Below are 15,805 nucleotides of genomic sequence, written 5' to 3'. Positions count from 1 at the left end.
GAATGAGATGACCCATAACCCACTCGTGCTTCTGGCCACGCTGGTCGGTGGTGAAAAATGTTTGTCAAGGTTTTTCAAAAATTGTGAATCACAGAGGTCCTTCAGCATACAGTCATGAATGTGCACCAAATAAAAAATAAAACAACAACAACAACAAGCTCCAGCTCTATTGTTGATTAACAAACAAACGCAAGTGATCACATAATCCCCATTACGCATGGAGATAATTATGCAAAAGGGCCCATTTGACAATAATCTATATCACTTAAGTATGAATAGTGATGCATGAATGTGTTCATTACTTTATATATGTCTTGGTAGTTTGATCCATGAAAATCATTTATCAGTTGATTTATATCTGAAATCTACCAGTCTACTGAAGTTAAAAGTATCTTTCCCATTTGAGATGTAGTGGGAAGTGGAAAAAACGGAAATAGTCAAGTGAAGTATGGATGTCCATAAATGCCTATTCACCAGAAAAATGTTTGAATAAGATTACTTTAAAAAGATCTCTAATCAGTCAGTCAGTGATATCATGACTGTTACAAGGTTTATATAATTTTTTGTAAAAAGAATGCAGATTCAGTGTTCAGTGTTGTGCTTGTACTCCGGTGCTATAGTCAGAGGGCCTTTGATTATAATGAGTATGCAGCTGATTATAATACAAACTGCTGTGACATCTTATTTGATCTACTAACTTTGTGCATGTGTATTTCTGTAAGAGTGCGCATATGTATATTTTATATGTGCATATATTTTCACTTGTTTTCTTTACATAATGGCTTTATGTAATTTCTCTCCTGTGGACTGTGGAGCAGCGAGTGCACTTGTAACAGGCAATGGAGATCCAAAGCATGTCAGCCATGTAGAATTAAAAAGAAAAATCTTGTCAGGTCTTAACAAGTATTCAAGCTTGCTTCTCTTTCAAGGTTCTTGTCTTTGTCCATATTTTGTGGCTAACTGCTGAAACGACCTTCCAGTCTCAAATAACCTGTTTTAGATCCGAGCGACCAGCCAATCTCAAAACTGTCTCATTTCTACTAGGCTGTGGTGGAATTATTGTGTAGTAACTCAGCTGTAAGTCCTGTTTGAACGACTAGGATGCTTATGAGAAAGTCCAGTCAGGATCCAGACGTGTCACAGCACACAGACTTGAGTCTGGCTGAGAGGCTACAACCTGTAGTTAACAAAACATCTCAGACAGAGAACTTGTGAAGTGCATTGTTCAAGAGCACTTTGATGACAGTCTAAAGAGGAAAGAGCATCTCTCCGGTGCTACATGGCTACATTTTAGCAGTTTTCAGTGTTTTTTTTTTTGTTTTTTTTTCCAGTTGTTCAAGGACTCACCCAAGCCATGTTGTACTCTCAGGCCCACTTCTCCAAACCCACAGTAGATGCATTCATGATTATGTATAAGATGAAAGCCTAATAACCCTCCAGTCACTCCTGAAACACACAAAAAAAAAAAAAAATAAATAAATAAATAAAAAATAAAATGTAAAAACAACTTTAAAAAGTTAGCGTCTGGGTTGCCTTAAAATTTTAAGCTGACTTAATCAGAAAAGTTGAGGTAATTTTGTAACGATTCCAAACTAACAAGCTCTTCTTGTCAAATAATCTTGATGTTAATTGAGCTGTACTTGAGAAAACACGTTCAGTTGGCCTAAGATATGATATTGAAACAACACCTCTTCAGTCACTCTGACAAACATTACAAACAAATTTGTTCTTCTTTTACATTTTCTCAGTTTGAAAAGTAATTCCTTCATTTCACACAAAGAACGTACAGCTACAGCTGCTCCTGTTGGAGCTACTTTTGTTCCAAGCATTGGCACAAAAAAAAATAAGCCCCTGTGAAACTGCTTCCAGTGAATTTATTAAATATAAAGTGTAAGGAGGTAGGGACTGAATTTAATACTAAACTTCATTATGGTTTGCAGTGACGTTTTCATTATTGCAAAAACAAACAGCCATGACTTATCTTTGTGTATTATAACATTTTACACCAAAATTAGCATGTATATGCACATTTTTTAAATGACTAAAAGAGGCAACTGACCCTTTTCCCATTGCCAGTAGACCCACCTTTCTATTTTCTTTCTTTTTTTTTCCTCAGGTAATTTTTATTTAGTGTCTTTGTGTTCAGCTCTCAGAACTTCGTAGCTTTGGAGCCGATAAATACCTGCGACTACTGCAGAGTCATTTGAGCTGGAGTGAATGCGGATTGTACCCAATGTTCTCAAGTGTTTTAAAAATAAATACCAGAAAATGTACTTTTATTTCACTTACATAAAAGATACATATATTAACTTTATATTACAGTGACATTTCACCCCAAATTCAAAAATATATATTTTTCCCCCTGGCCTGTAGTGCTTTTTATCCATCTTTGATGATCTAGATTTTGGATGTCGCTGATATAATGGGACATATTTCACTCAGCTTGTGGCACTCAAAGCATCTCTACCATTGCTATCTCCAAAACTCTGAAACTTACACCATAAAAAACCAAACAAAAAAAAAAAAAAACAGATGGATAAAGAGCACTACAGGTAAGAGGAGCCATCCCTTCAGGGACAAAAGATAAGTTGATTCCACTCAATTACTCTATTTTCTTATAAGCATGACAATTCATTTCTCTTTCAGCACTCAAACACACATATTGGAGCTCATAGAGGAGCTGGGCTTGGAGACCTACCCACAATTCAGTATTGGCAAGAAGGTGCACCACATGGGCGGGCCAGGTGCCAAAGTTCGCACCTACAGAACCAGTATCCCTGCTCTATCCCCACTGGTGCTAATGGACCTCACCCAGCTCCTGTGGAAGGTGAGGCAACAGACTCACACAGCCATATTCTGTATATTCACTCAGTTAAATAAACTCAACTTTCAGTGAACAAATATAATGCTTTACACTGAGAAGTGGTTTAATTAATTTCTTGTTGACTTTTGCATGCGTACCAAGAACAAGATGTTTTACAGCATTTATCAGCAGATATACTGTATTTCTTTAGAGGTCGGTTATGTTTTTATTATCAGTTTTATTGTTCAATATCCTGAACATGCTGGGAATCAATAAGAATCTGAGTGTTTCAGTGGTATTTCAAATTTATAATGCGGTTTGCTTTTGGATTGATAGGACAAGAGTACATCTATCACAAAAAGAACAAAATTTCCCTCCCAGGATAAATGATTCTGGCAGTGGGAAGTAGAAAATGTAAGGGAAAAAGCCCGAGAAGAATCATCTTTGGCAGCTTCCAACTATTATGATTTGTTTTTTTTAAAGCCGTATCAATGGGATGCTTTTGATTCACAGTGGTAAATCATTATGTGTGGGTGTGTTGTGGTGACTAAGCCTTTCACTCAGATTGACAGATTGTGTGCCACAGTATGTGTCCAGGATCCTTCGAGGACTCCAAACGCTGTTGAACTGGACAGTATGACCCTGCACTCCTACATTGAGCAACAAGCTTGGACTGCAGGTCAGAGTTGACAGGAGCTTTGAAACACTTTTCATACAGTTTAAGGTAAAAAGAGAATAAATAAAAAAACACTGGGTTAAAAATGGTTTCCATCACAAATTAGATACTTAAATGGCCTTGAGTGTAAGATTTAGAGGGATGTATTTACAGAATATAGCAGAAATGCAATATAATATTCATAAGTATGTTTTCATTAGTGTATAAATCCCTCCTTGGTTACTGTTGCTACGCTGTAAAGCTTTCCATTCTTGCACTGCACATATGCCATTAAGAGAAATAATTTTGGCAGATTTCACATTGACATTGGCAATTGTTGAAACACTTCTGTCGACCATGTAAAGGTTCTCATCAGCTGTGTGCATGATAGAACGTTAATGCTAACAGACTGAGGCAAAAGCCTCATCCCAGCCAACATTAGTCAATGAAATCTGACAGAAATACAGGAATTAACGTTGGGAAATGAAGCGCAGGGCTGGATTAGCAAAACGGACCTTGAAATGGTCACTGCCTCAGTAAGAGAGCCGAGATAAGAGCCAAGCCAGCCAAGCTAAGACCTGAGAGAGCTTCGTCTGCAGCCCGCTTTGAGTCTGCACCAGTCCAGATCTTCGTCCTCAAACTCCACACATAACAATCACAGTGTAACTCTGGGAATAAGCAATGAGTTTGAAAAATACAGAACTATCTAGCACAAGTTTGGCTGGAGGTAAATGCAGCTAGTAAGCTAGTATTAGTTTGCCTTAGCATTGCCATGCTAATGTTTGCAGCTAATGTTAGAGCAGATGAAGACAAAGGTTAATCCATACCCCACATATGTTTTACGTTTTTACATCACGTCACATCCTTAGCACAATTGCTTTTACCCCAATCACAATCTTTTCTAAGACCTAATCAAATGTTTTTTGGGCCTAAACCTAATCAAAGAGCAACCGTTTTACAGCGTAAACCACATGTGTAATGTCATTTCAATTATGTTGTTGCGTGAGTAAAGTCATGTGTATGACATTTTCTAAAACTAACCAAGTAGTTTTATTGTATTATCCAAGCAGTTTTAGTGCCTAAACCTAACCAAACCATGACAGTTTTACAACATAAAACACATAAGTTATGTCATATGACTCATGATATAGTTATGTAATGAAGTTAAGGTCATAGGGTAATTGGTAATCAACCTGTTCTGTCATGTAGGTATGAGGATGTGTTGTTACATCCAAAACTGACACTAACAGGGTGCCTACAGCATCCTAGGTTGAGGAGGGCCACTGGCCAAGCTGCCATTTGCCAGTTAGGAGTGAGAAAGTGCTGGTATTGGAAGCACTGGAGGTCTGACCTAATGCTTGGCAGTAGATAAAAGGCGAGGGGATCAATAAAGTCATTAGCTTTCATCCCCTAGGAGTCTTGAAATCTGTACCAAATTTAATGACAATCCATCCAATATCAGCTGAAATATGTCACTGCGGATCAAAGTGGTGCTGTCAGTAAAAAGTTCATGCCCAAATCGCATTATACAACCCCATGTTCCAAAACAGTTTGGAAACTGCAAAATGTAAATAAAAACAGAATGCAGTGATTTGCAACCTATGTTTAGGTGAAATGTTCAAAATGATTAACTTCATAGTTTTTTTGTGAATATTATTTGAACCTGCAAATAAGTTGGGACAGGGTTTACCACCGTGATACATCACCTTCTCCTTTTCATCTGGATGGCAGCATATATTGTTAATCTGGCCCATGAAGTATCCTTTATAAGATTATATAGATTGTTAGTGCAGTTTTTAGTGCAGTGCCGCCTGAGGGGTCAAAGGTCAGAGGCATTCAATATAGGTTTTCAGCCTTGCCCCTTACGTGCAGAGATTTCTCTGGATTCTCTGAATCATTTAGTGATATTATGGATTTCAGATGGTAAAATCCCCAAATTCCCTGAGTTCTTAAACTGTTTAAATATTTGTCCGCCTCACCTCATCCCTGCTTGTGAATGACTCGAGGATAATACCCGTCCATGATACAGGTATTTTTTTTATCTTTTCCAGTCTTTTGTTGCATCTGTCCCAACTTTTTTGAAACGAGTTGCAGGCATCAGCATGTTCCATGTTGCATGTATTGAACTGAATATAAGTTGAAATGATTTTGCAAATCATTGCATTCTGTTTTTATTTACAGTGTTCCAACTATTTTGGAACTGGGGCTGTATATTGCAGTAGCAGATTTATTGAATTTTTGACAACAGATTTAATTTGATTTGATTACAGAAATAATCACCATTATCCTCTCAAGTATCTCTTAGTTAAATACTGTGTTTTAGACCTTTTGCACTGACATTTGACATTGCACTGTATAGTGGTTATCTAGGCTATGTAACTTTGCAGAAGACTGTCATTGCAGGTAAATGCATATTATTACTGCCGAAGTGTCTACTCAATCATTTCTTTCTGCCAGAACTAAAAGAGGAGATGGGACTCTGCTGCAGGTCTGTCTTTGGCGTGGAGCCATCCCAGATGTCCTTCTTTTTCTTCCTCATATATGCTGCAGCAGCTGGTGGGCTACTGCCGCTGCTGGAGAGCACTCCAGGTTCAGCTCAGGAGTTAAAGATAAAGGTATGCAGCTCATATCCTTCCCCGGAGTGCATATTGTTGACTCGAGTGCCTTTTATTTATTTTTTTTTCAAACTGGTGAGCACATTTCTTCTCTACTCTAATAAAACTTCGACTCCAGCCCCTCAAAACAGTTTGCTCATCTCAGCCAGGCTCTGTCCCAACAAACACATTGCCAATTCTTTGGTCCTCGAAGCATTATCGATCGGGGCTGTTTAAACACTTGGACCTGTGGTGTTGTATTGGACTTTCCTATTTTCTATCTGCTCCCTCTGCATGAAAGTTGTGGTCTCGTACCGGTCTATTATTTTGCCATTGCTTCTAAATTCCACAGTGGTGGAATGTGAAATGACTGAAGCGCCATGAAAAAAGGACACACGTGGCCTTTAAGAAAATGGCACAAAGCTTTTCCAGTTACTACCAACTGATGTATTAGCACATTTCCTTCACTTTTTTCATCTGCAGAAATTTTCTTATCACCCAGCTATTTTCAGAGGGAATTATTATGAGCAGCACTGCAAGCATGACAACACCACAGATGCAGTGAAAGCAGCATGACTTGGGTACTGGAATGGCCCTGAACTTATCAGTCGAAACAGTTAAAAAGAGGCTAACAGATGCACTGCTGAACTCATCGTCATTCCGCCTTTATTTGCTCTTCTTCAAAAAAGTTTGAATACATTACATCTGAAATTTCAAATTCAAGTCAGTACTCCTTTAGTTGTGTGTATTTCTCCTTCATTCTTTATACTATACTTATATTCAACTTTAATTTTGCCCCTTTTTAATGTTTTCTTTTTGTACATATGATTTCTTGCAATGAAAAAAGTATTTTTAATGGTAACACTTTATAATAACTATCATTAATAAATGGCATTTAATAAATGGAACATAGTTAATTAAACTTTATTTGATAGTTATTTTACTGTTAAACATTCAAACAATACCTATTTGTTCTTCATACACAATTTAAGCTTTTTAACACCAGTTGCAACTGATGACCATCCAAATAATCTAAATAAGACAACACGTTCTCACTCCAAACTCATCAAATACAGCAGCTTGGTGAGTTAGCCTATTCTTCAAACAATTACGCTGTAGGTAAACGCCTATTATATATGTATATGTATATATATGTAACGCCTATGTATATTACGCCTCAGTGACAGTAAACTGAATATCTTTGAGTTGTTGGCAAAACAAGATATTTGAGGATGTCATCTTGGGTTTTGGGAAACAGTGATTGACATTTTCCACAATTTTCTGATATTTTATAGACCAAACAACTAATCAATAAATTAAGAAAATAAACAGATTAATAATCATTCGTGTATTGTAGGAACTATTTTCTTCATAGATGAATTCGGCGATTGCTTTGTGTGTTCCGCCATCTTGCAGTGCTGCCATTGCTGGGACGTCGTATCGATCACTCTCAGTGTCTGCTGATTGGATCTAGTAGGGAACCCCAAATTTGCGAGATTTTTCATGCTGTTGGTCAAACTGTTCACTCTCGCAAGATCTTGCAGATCTGGGGTTCCGTTCTAGACACCGTGTCTGTTGTTGCTCACTAATAGCAACAGTATGGATAATTGGATTGACGACGTTAATCAGCAGCCCTCAGTAACTGATGAAGGTACCTTTGTTACTTAATGTTACTGTAGAGAGACACCAATGCAACAATGTCAGCATGGTAACTTCCAGTATTTCACCAGCTTCATCTATAGTAGAAAAAGTCTACTGCAGAAAAAACTAGTTCCTACATAAAACTGCTCTCAACAAGGTGTGTGGACTATCTTAAGTGACCGTGTCATGATTTTTGTGAGGAGATGCTGGTTTTGAATTTTTTATTTATTTAATTTTTTTTTTGTGTGTGTGTGTGTGTGCCATGCAGTCTCATTATATTAGGGAGAAGGCAGACATCTCCACAGCCGATATCTCCAAAACTCTGAACCTCACACAGAAAAATGTAGATGGATAAATAGCACAACAGGCCAGGGGGGAAAAAAAAATATTTTTGATTTTGGGATGAAATGTCCCTTTCAAGGTTCACAAATCATTTGGTAATCATTAACAAATCACTGACAAATCATTAACAAATACTTACTTATAGTATATAAAATGTTACAATATATTGTGATTGTCTCATATCAGCTATGATACGATTGTCTGTCTTCAATTTATCACTTATTAATGAAGTTTATCATAAAATATTACCTTTTCAAGAAAACAGTTCCCCCTGCAAAGTATTCACAGCTCTTTTCTTTGGTTTGACGAGAATAACCAGAATATTTTCCTGAAGAGAGAGACACTGCTGATGAGTTTTCCAAATGTCATTTCTAATTGCTTGAGCACCTCAAACACAGTGTTTTATTGGATTGAGGTAGTCAGCAGAGGTCTCAGAGGCACATACATCAAACTCCTGGCAAATATAACTGAGTTATCTGCATGGCTGACTAGACACCACCAGGGGCTTGTTGTTTTGTAATACGAGTGAACCGACCCTTTAACCTCATGCACTCTGCCCACCCAGGTAAGGAGAGCATCTCTGGGTTTTTTTTCCAGCCCACCTTGATGTGTAATATCTGTCTCTCCACAGGGAGGCACCCAGCAGCTTTCAGAGTGTCTGGCAGAACGTATTGGGTGGAAGAATGTCCGGCTGGGTTCTGCGGTGACGGCCATATGGCAGGTAGAGTACAGTAACAGCTCACTCAGGGATTGATGAGGCGCGACACAGAGATAACAGCTTCCTCAGTGGGGAAACAGGCCGTCTCCTGTGAAGGCACTGTCTGTTCCGCCTCACTGTCTTCCTTAGCCACAGCTGAGAGACCAAGATGGCTCCATTCACCCCAAAGTGTGGGGTTATTTCTACTTTTTATGTATTTGTGTGTCCATTTATTGATTGTTGAATGAATATCATATTGACCTTTGATTGACAAAATATGACGTTATTATAGTATAGACTATTTGATTTGACACTGTCTGCATTTCCTACTATGGTCCAAAGTAGAGCTGAAATAATTAGTTGATTGGGAAAATAGTAAATTCACAGGAAACTGTGAAACTCAATTTGTCATTTATATATCATTCATCAAGTAAAACTACCAACAATGAACTGGTCTTCTTACATGAAAGTATTTGGTGCCTTTCTGGTTTAGCACAGATAATTGAAATTATTTTGGTTTTATCTGGGTTTTATGTGGTGGGTCAAAATAAGCAAATTGAAGAGAGAGGATGTTTTGCAAAATGTTCTGATATTTAATCAAAGCAGTTGATTAATTACTTAGTCAATCAAAACCGAAATTAAGGGGCACATGATAATAATTTAAAAAAAAATAACGCTAGTACAACAAAAATACAAGTACAAAGACAAGAAGAACAAAAATGTTTCCTTTACATACAAATAGAGAATACAATAAAACACAAAAGAAGCTAAAATGATAAATTACATGCAGTAGTGGACTTACCATTAGGTAAAGGTCAGTAATTGCCTTAGACCCCAAGTGATCAGAGGCCCCATAATACACCTTATGGTTAAGAAAGTTTTAGATTTTCTTTTTTACTTTTCCAATATTTCATTATGTCTTTAAAAGAAACACACTAAAATGGCATTGGACTGCTTAATTCATGAGTGTCTCAGGGCCTAACTATTCTGTGATCCTGCTGTGAATCAGCAGAAATGGTTCAGAAAGACAGTGGCCAACTTTGGTACACAAACATCTTGCTATGGGGTATGTATGTTGAAACAAAGTTACCCCAGCTGTGTTAAAAAAAGGGGGGTAAATAGGAGGATACAAAAAGTCAGTACTCACCAAAGTGCTGCCATCTGACAAGAGCTACATAAGTATTCACTGCTGTACCACCAGACTACAGAGGAGCTTCTTTTCTGAGACTGTGAGACTGCACTCCACACTCCACCATGAATAAGAGTTTATTTTTATAACTTATTTATCCAAGGATTGCAAAAACGGGGAGAAAAAAGGTTGTAGAGGACTCCACAGCTGTGTTTGCCTCAGGCCCCAAAAGGACTAAATCCGCCCTTGATTACATGTGCAGATTAATCAAAGCTATTGAGGGGTACAAAGGAGTTTTTACCCCTAATGCACTGAATGGGCTACTCTAAAGCCACGGCCAGATGGAAGAGTTTCAAACTCATAGTGAAGGGGGTGGTTTGTGCAGTCTAATATAGACCTGGCCTTATGGGGAACCTGCTGGTCGAAGGGAGGGGGTCTGTGTCTATCGCCTTAGCAGCCACCAATATGACTCAGATGGCTTTTATTCCCGATGTTACCAGGTAATGAAAGAAAAAGTGAGAGTAGATTTAATATAAGTCTTATAAATCCAGGACATCATTTTCCTATATACGTTAAAACCACTGAACAATCTATGGAAATACAAATGTTGCTGTATCTTCTTACAGACACAGCATCAAACTTCAGGTCATTTTCAATGACTGTTTAAAGATGTTTACTGTTTTACAAGTTCAGTGCTCATTACTTATAAGGTTCCTTGTCAAAATCAATGTTTTTATCACACATTTTGTGCTATACGTCATCTTTTGTAAGTATTATTGTTTTGTAGAGCATTTTTAATAATATTGTTAAAATTGAACTTTTCCTGGAAAATAATTACAAACTGTTGATGACTCATCCTGCACTCAGGATCCTGTACTAAATTTGCATCCAGTGAAATGCTTTCTTGCTTATGATGCAACAGAGCATGAAAAGAGAATACAACTGAGCGGAGTGTTTCCTGAGAACAGGCCTCGCTATAAAAAACTTGGTAACTTTTTCGCTGGTGTGGTTGAAATGGGATCGTATTTTACGGTGAAAATATTTTCTGGTTTCCCCTCTGACGTCCTCCGGCTGCTCAGCTTCAACTCTCAGCAATTTAATCACAGAGTTTCCCAATGGACAGATAGCTTAAGCTTACTTGGTGCTAAGGCAGCCAACTGCAACTGTTAGCGGACAGCAGAACCAGGTTCCCCAGCCTCCCAGTGAACACTGCCAGTCACCAGAACAAACAGCCTCAGAGACCAACGGATACAGTACCAAGGTTGTTTACACAGTTTCTTGAAGGAAAGATATTAGAAAAGCTTTATTTGTTGCTAAAGTAAGTTAGCTAACCACTAACTGCCATCAGCTTCGGTGTCAAACCCTGCAAGAAAACCGCAGTACCCTGTTGTAACTGTCTTCTTTTGGTCTCAGGGTTTGGTCCCAGTCTGGCTGTGTTCACTTGGAGCTCTCAGTCCAGGAAGAGTAATATACAGTGTAATATACAGCAATTCCCTCAAATCACAGGCAGACAAGTGGTTTTCTTGCTACAGTTTTATGTGAAGCTTTCTCTCCAAATCCACTGTGAAAATTAAACGCACATTGTCAAGAAAATACAAATTAGACAGTGTTAACATAAAAAATAGCATGCACAGCATGACAAATAACATTTTACAAAATAAAAAGCAGTTAAATAAAACAAAATATCTCGTTGGCTATATGCTGCAAAAAAGGGAATAGTCTTCAGTCTTCAGAGGTTTCCTCTTAACTGTTCACATCCACTTAAAATCCATTATGACATGCAATTAATTCATCACTGGAGCACAATTGTCCATCCTTACTGCTTTCCAGTGCTGCTGCTAGACAGTCCTACTCCTGAGAGCAGCCTAATAAGACTAAGGTAACGTAGCTGAGACTTCAAAATAAAATCACTGCTACGTTTTTTTTAAATTATGTTTCAAGGAAAAATGAAACTTAAATTAATTCTCAATTATTACACTTGTCTTATTACAATATAATGGCAACAGTTACAGCTAATAGGATTGTTCTCCTACATCCATAGACTGCTTTAGCTCTATGGCAGGGGGGTGTAAACACAGCACTACTGGCAATTGTAAATGCCAATCAATCAAGTCCCTCCCTAGCTGCCTGTCTGTACAGGAAACACACAAGCAATAAACGCTTTAAGGTGGTCTGAGATGGTGGGTGGGATGATTTCCTTCTAAAATCAAGGACAGAATGACCTTTGTCTTTGGGATATTTAATTGGAAGAAGGCCTCCTTGCGCTGTTTGACAAACTCATCAACCAGCGGCCCATGTTCAGATCAATCTTGATGGAACAAGCTGAGGACAATCAGGGAATTTCAGGATCCCCATGCTGGTTAGTTGGACAAAACAGGCAATTCCAAGCTGTGATGGGTACTTTATTTCACAAAGTTTTATAAACCTTTACTCAAGAAAATAATAGAAGATTAATTGGTAATGAAAATTTCATCTGTTATGTAGCCCTACATTTTAAACACTATCTAGTTAATTGACCTGAAAGTAATCCAGTTAATCAGTATTTAAAATAATCATCAGTTGCAGTCCTGTCCCAAGAACATTACAATAATAATAAAAACAAGGAGGAAGACATGCATTTTCTACACTCATGTATCATTTGCAAGGACGCAGGAGGCTTTAGCATGTCCAGGTATGCACTGGGTGACTGGCAGGTTCACACCCTTGACATTCTCCCAGTCTATCACATGGCTAACACATATTGACAGACCAACACATTCACACTCGCATTCACAGCTACAGGCAACTTAGAGCTTCTAGTGCACCTAAGCTGAACCAGAACGCCCAGAGCAAATCCACACAGGCAGAACGTGCAAACTTCACACAGAAAGGCGCAAAGTCGTCCTGGTTGGCCTTACACCCAGGACCAAGTGTCAGCCACATGCATACCAATGAATATAGAATCATTATTTTATTGGAATGCAAGTGAATATAAATAAATTGGATTCCCTGAGACTTTCAACAAAAACTTGTTCAACCTTTAATTTTCAGCTCTGACCCCGAAAAAGCTAAAGAGTGGAGTGCTGTTACAGTAGTGCTGGAAGATATGAACTGCTAATTACTGAGGGCCGTCACTAAAGATTTCAAGAGAAAAAAAACCCTTAAATTATAGCGAGGCTGTCTAGAGATCTAAAAATATAGTGAGTTTAATTCCAAATTTTCAGCATCTTAAAGTATCTATCTGTTTTCCAGTCTCAATAGACAGGGGCTTTTTGTGTTGCACAGTGACGTTCTGTGGTGGATGAGTTTTAATTATCACCAGAGGCTTAAGTTTAGTGGAAATACATTTGAGACCAAGGAAGCTGGAACATAAGAGCTCTGCTACTGTAAGAGAAAGACTGTCTGCAGTGATTCAAAACTCAGTCTTACACAGTAGAAAATCTTACCATGACAATGTCTGTTTGAAGTATTTTTTTTTTTTGCCACATCATTTGCATGAATTCCTAGAATTTCTCCTTCTCTCAGCAGATGGTCAGAATTGATGTGGATTAAAATACAACACAGTATAATAGAAAGGAACCAGTTTTGGTAATGATTTTGCACAGTTAGATACGGAATATGGATATGGAAATATGGGTTCAGCTACTGGAAAGAAGCAATAACTCTGGTTAAAGGGATAGTTTGGATTTTTTTGAAGTGGGGATCAAAAAATGCATTGTCGATTGTCTCAAGGTCCTCTGATCATTAATACAAACCCCATGCCAATGCAGAAAAAAATAACAGATTAACTTCTGACTGTCTGATGGCAAGGTAAAGCAGTGAAAATATTCTAAATGTAGCATACACTTTTACTAATAATGATTTTCTTAGATGTTTTTTAGATGACCCTGCCTGGGTCCAGTTTTGCAAACCCTGCCCACACCCGCAAAGCTTATTATCAGAACCAACCTGTTACTAGCAATTATCTTTGAGTCAAATCCGCACCTTCCCGGAACTGTGAACATAAGCCCTGCAACCCGATCCGACATGTGATTAAACACATAAATACAGTCACTCGTGACTCACTTGTGTTCTCAGTTGGCACAGCACCTGTGCCAAGCTTGCAGCTTTCAAAAGCTAATACTTTTTGTAAGTTTCTACAAGGAGCGAAGCCACCAACAACATTATTCTCACAGTCTTTGAGCACACCAAAATCCTTCCAAACATCAGACTTGGCCTTCAATGATTTAGTGCTCACAATTTGGTGTCCTCCACTGTATTAATGGATATAATGTTAAAAGTACTCCACAGTCATTTCTGATTTCACCAAGGAAAAAAATATTACTATATTGTATATTATATTATTGTTATTGCCTGCTCCCTGCCCGCAAGTAGTTCATCTTTATCCGTGCCTGCACCCTTGAATTTATATAAATGTATTTTTTTCCCATTACACAATGTTTTTGCGGGTCACCTGACATGGTGCAGGTCTCTAATATGCTTTGCTGCTGACCCGGTCCACAGAGGTGCTATTGCTTAGCTTCCTACACTGGTACTCCTGCTGGAATACTAGTGTAGGAAGGTAAACTGGAGGCGTGCCAGTGCCCATCTAGTGTGGGTAATACACTGACTATGAATAAGTACAGCATTCAATCCCACTTCAAAAAATCCAAACTTTCCCTTTAACCATCTTTTCAAGTTTAATTCAGCATGTCATTTACATGTTTTATATTTCCTCACTGTCATAGAAATAAATCAGTTTGATTGATAAAATGAGGCCCCATGTATAAAAGTCTCCTTGGAATCTACTTTTCCTGTATTAGTCGTATAAAGGAAAGCAGAATTTGGCTTCAGAAAGATAAACAATTTTGCAAAGCTAGATAAAATCACACTTGTAAACAGATCCACCACACCACAGAGCATGTAACGTACTAACAAATCTGTGCACTTTGCTTATTAAATAAATGTGTATTTCTGTTTATGTGCTTCAACAGGATGCTGAGTGGGCCCGGGTGATGACTGCCACCAACACCTTCTTGTGCAGAGCTGTGATTGTCACCTGCCCCCCTCATTTGGCAGGTCAGTGCGTGTCTCCCACCTCTGTCGGCTCGCTAAATGAAATTCTCACTGATGCAGGAGGCAAATATCCTCCTCTCTCTCTGTGTCTGTCAAACGTGGCAAACTGTGCATCCATGCAGCTAAATCTTTGATTTTCCTAAATCTTTTTTGGCTGTGGGGCGTGGCAGTCACTTTGGCTGAAGTAAATTCTGTCTGAGGTCGGGCCCTCGGCTGAGGAATTGCCTGGATTGGATTTTGAGCCAGAGCGAGAGTTAAGGCAGAAAATTTTAACTGGGGGGCTAATGTGACATTCGTTATGGTCAGCGGTGAGAAGTTGAAAGTGACGAACACGTCATTACTGCTAGCGAGCTAGCAAGGAGGGAAAAATATGGCCCCCTGCAGCAAAATGCTTTTTACTGGCTGCCCGTACAAACCAAAAAGTTTTTAATTGAACCAAATAACTTAGCATTTAAAAGCATGCCATGTTCAAAATCAAACCTCAAAGTCTTTTCCAATTAACAGAACAGATTACAGCAAATTTTATATGAGGCCATTCATTTGACATCATGTTGTGCAAGTGAGTTTGAGAAAACATGTCCAACTCAGAAGAATCCTGCCAACTTTTATTTTGTTTATCTGGTCAGAAAATAGAAATCCTGCATTCCAGCTTCCAATCAACTCCAGGGTAAACTAGTGGTGACTTGGAGTTGGGTCTGATTTAATTTTTGCAGTTTGGCCAGTGCTGTGCAAGACACTTAGTAAGACTGGAGTCAGTGCGGGTTGATGTTGAGGCCCTGAGCCGTGGCTAGTTTTTGCCAGGTTTGGACGGGGCCGAATCTGAGGCTCGGGCTTACTCTGGGTCTGTGCCTGTTTGTACTAAGCTGGCAACAGATCTGTCACTCAAAGCCTCACACTCAGAGCCATGGAC

At 38.6% G+C, this 15,805-nt stretch overlaps 1 protein-coding gene across 2 annotated transcripts in view; it reads left to right on the top strand.

Moving 5' to 3' along the window:
* The window catches only part of LOC146308179 (putative flavin-containing monoamine oxidase A), a 64,188-nt gene that overhangs the window by 1,612 nt on the left and 46,771 nt on the right, over window positions 1-15,805 (top strand). For both annotated transcript variants that reach the window (XM_084746502.1, XM_084746503.1), the window contains 5 exons: window positions 2,647-2,827; window positions 3,368-3,482; window positions 5,916-6,073; window positions 8,667-8,756; window positions 14,814-14,898. In XM_084746502.1, coding sequence (XP_084602628.1) covers window positions 2,647-2,827; window positions 3,368-3,482; window positions 5,916-6,073; window positions 8,667-8,756; window positions 14,814-14,898 — 629 coding nt within the window. The remainder of the gene's footprint in view (window positions 1-2,646; window positions 2,828-3,367; window positions 3,483-5,915; window positions 6,074-8,666; window positions 8,757-14,813; window positions 14,899-15,805) is intronic.

The sequence above is a fragment of the Lutjanus erythropterus genome, chromosome 20 (assembly GCF_056507025.1).
Source record: "Lutjanus erythropterus isolate fLutEry1 chromosome 20, fLutEry1.hap2, whole genome shotgun sequence".
Classification (NCBI taxonomy): Eukaryota; Metazoa; Chordata; class Actinopteri; order Lutjaniformes; family Lutjanidae; genus Lutjanus; species Lutjanus erythropterus.
This window is presented reverse-complemented; position numbering and strand designations above follow the sequence as displayed.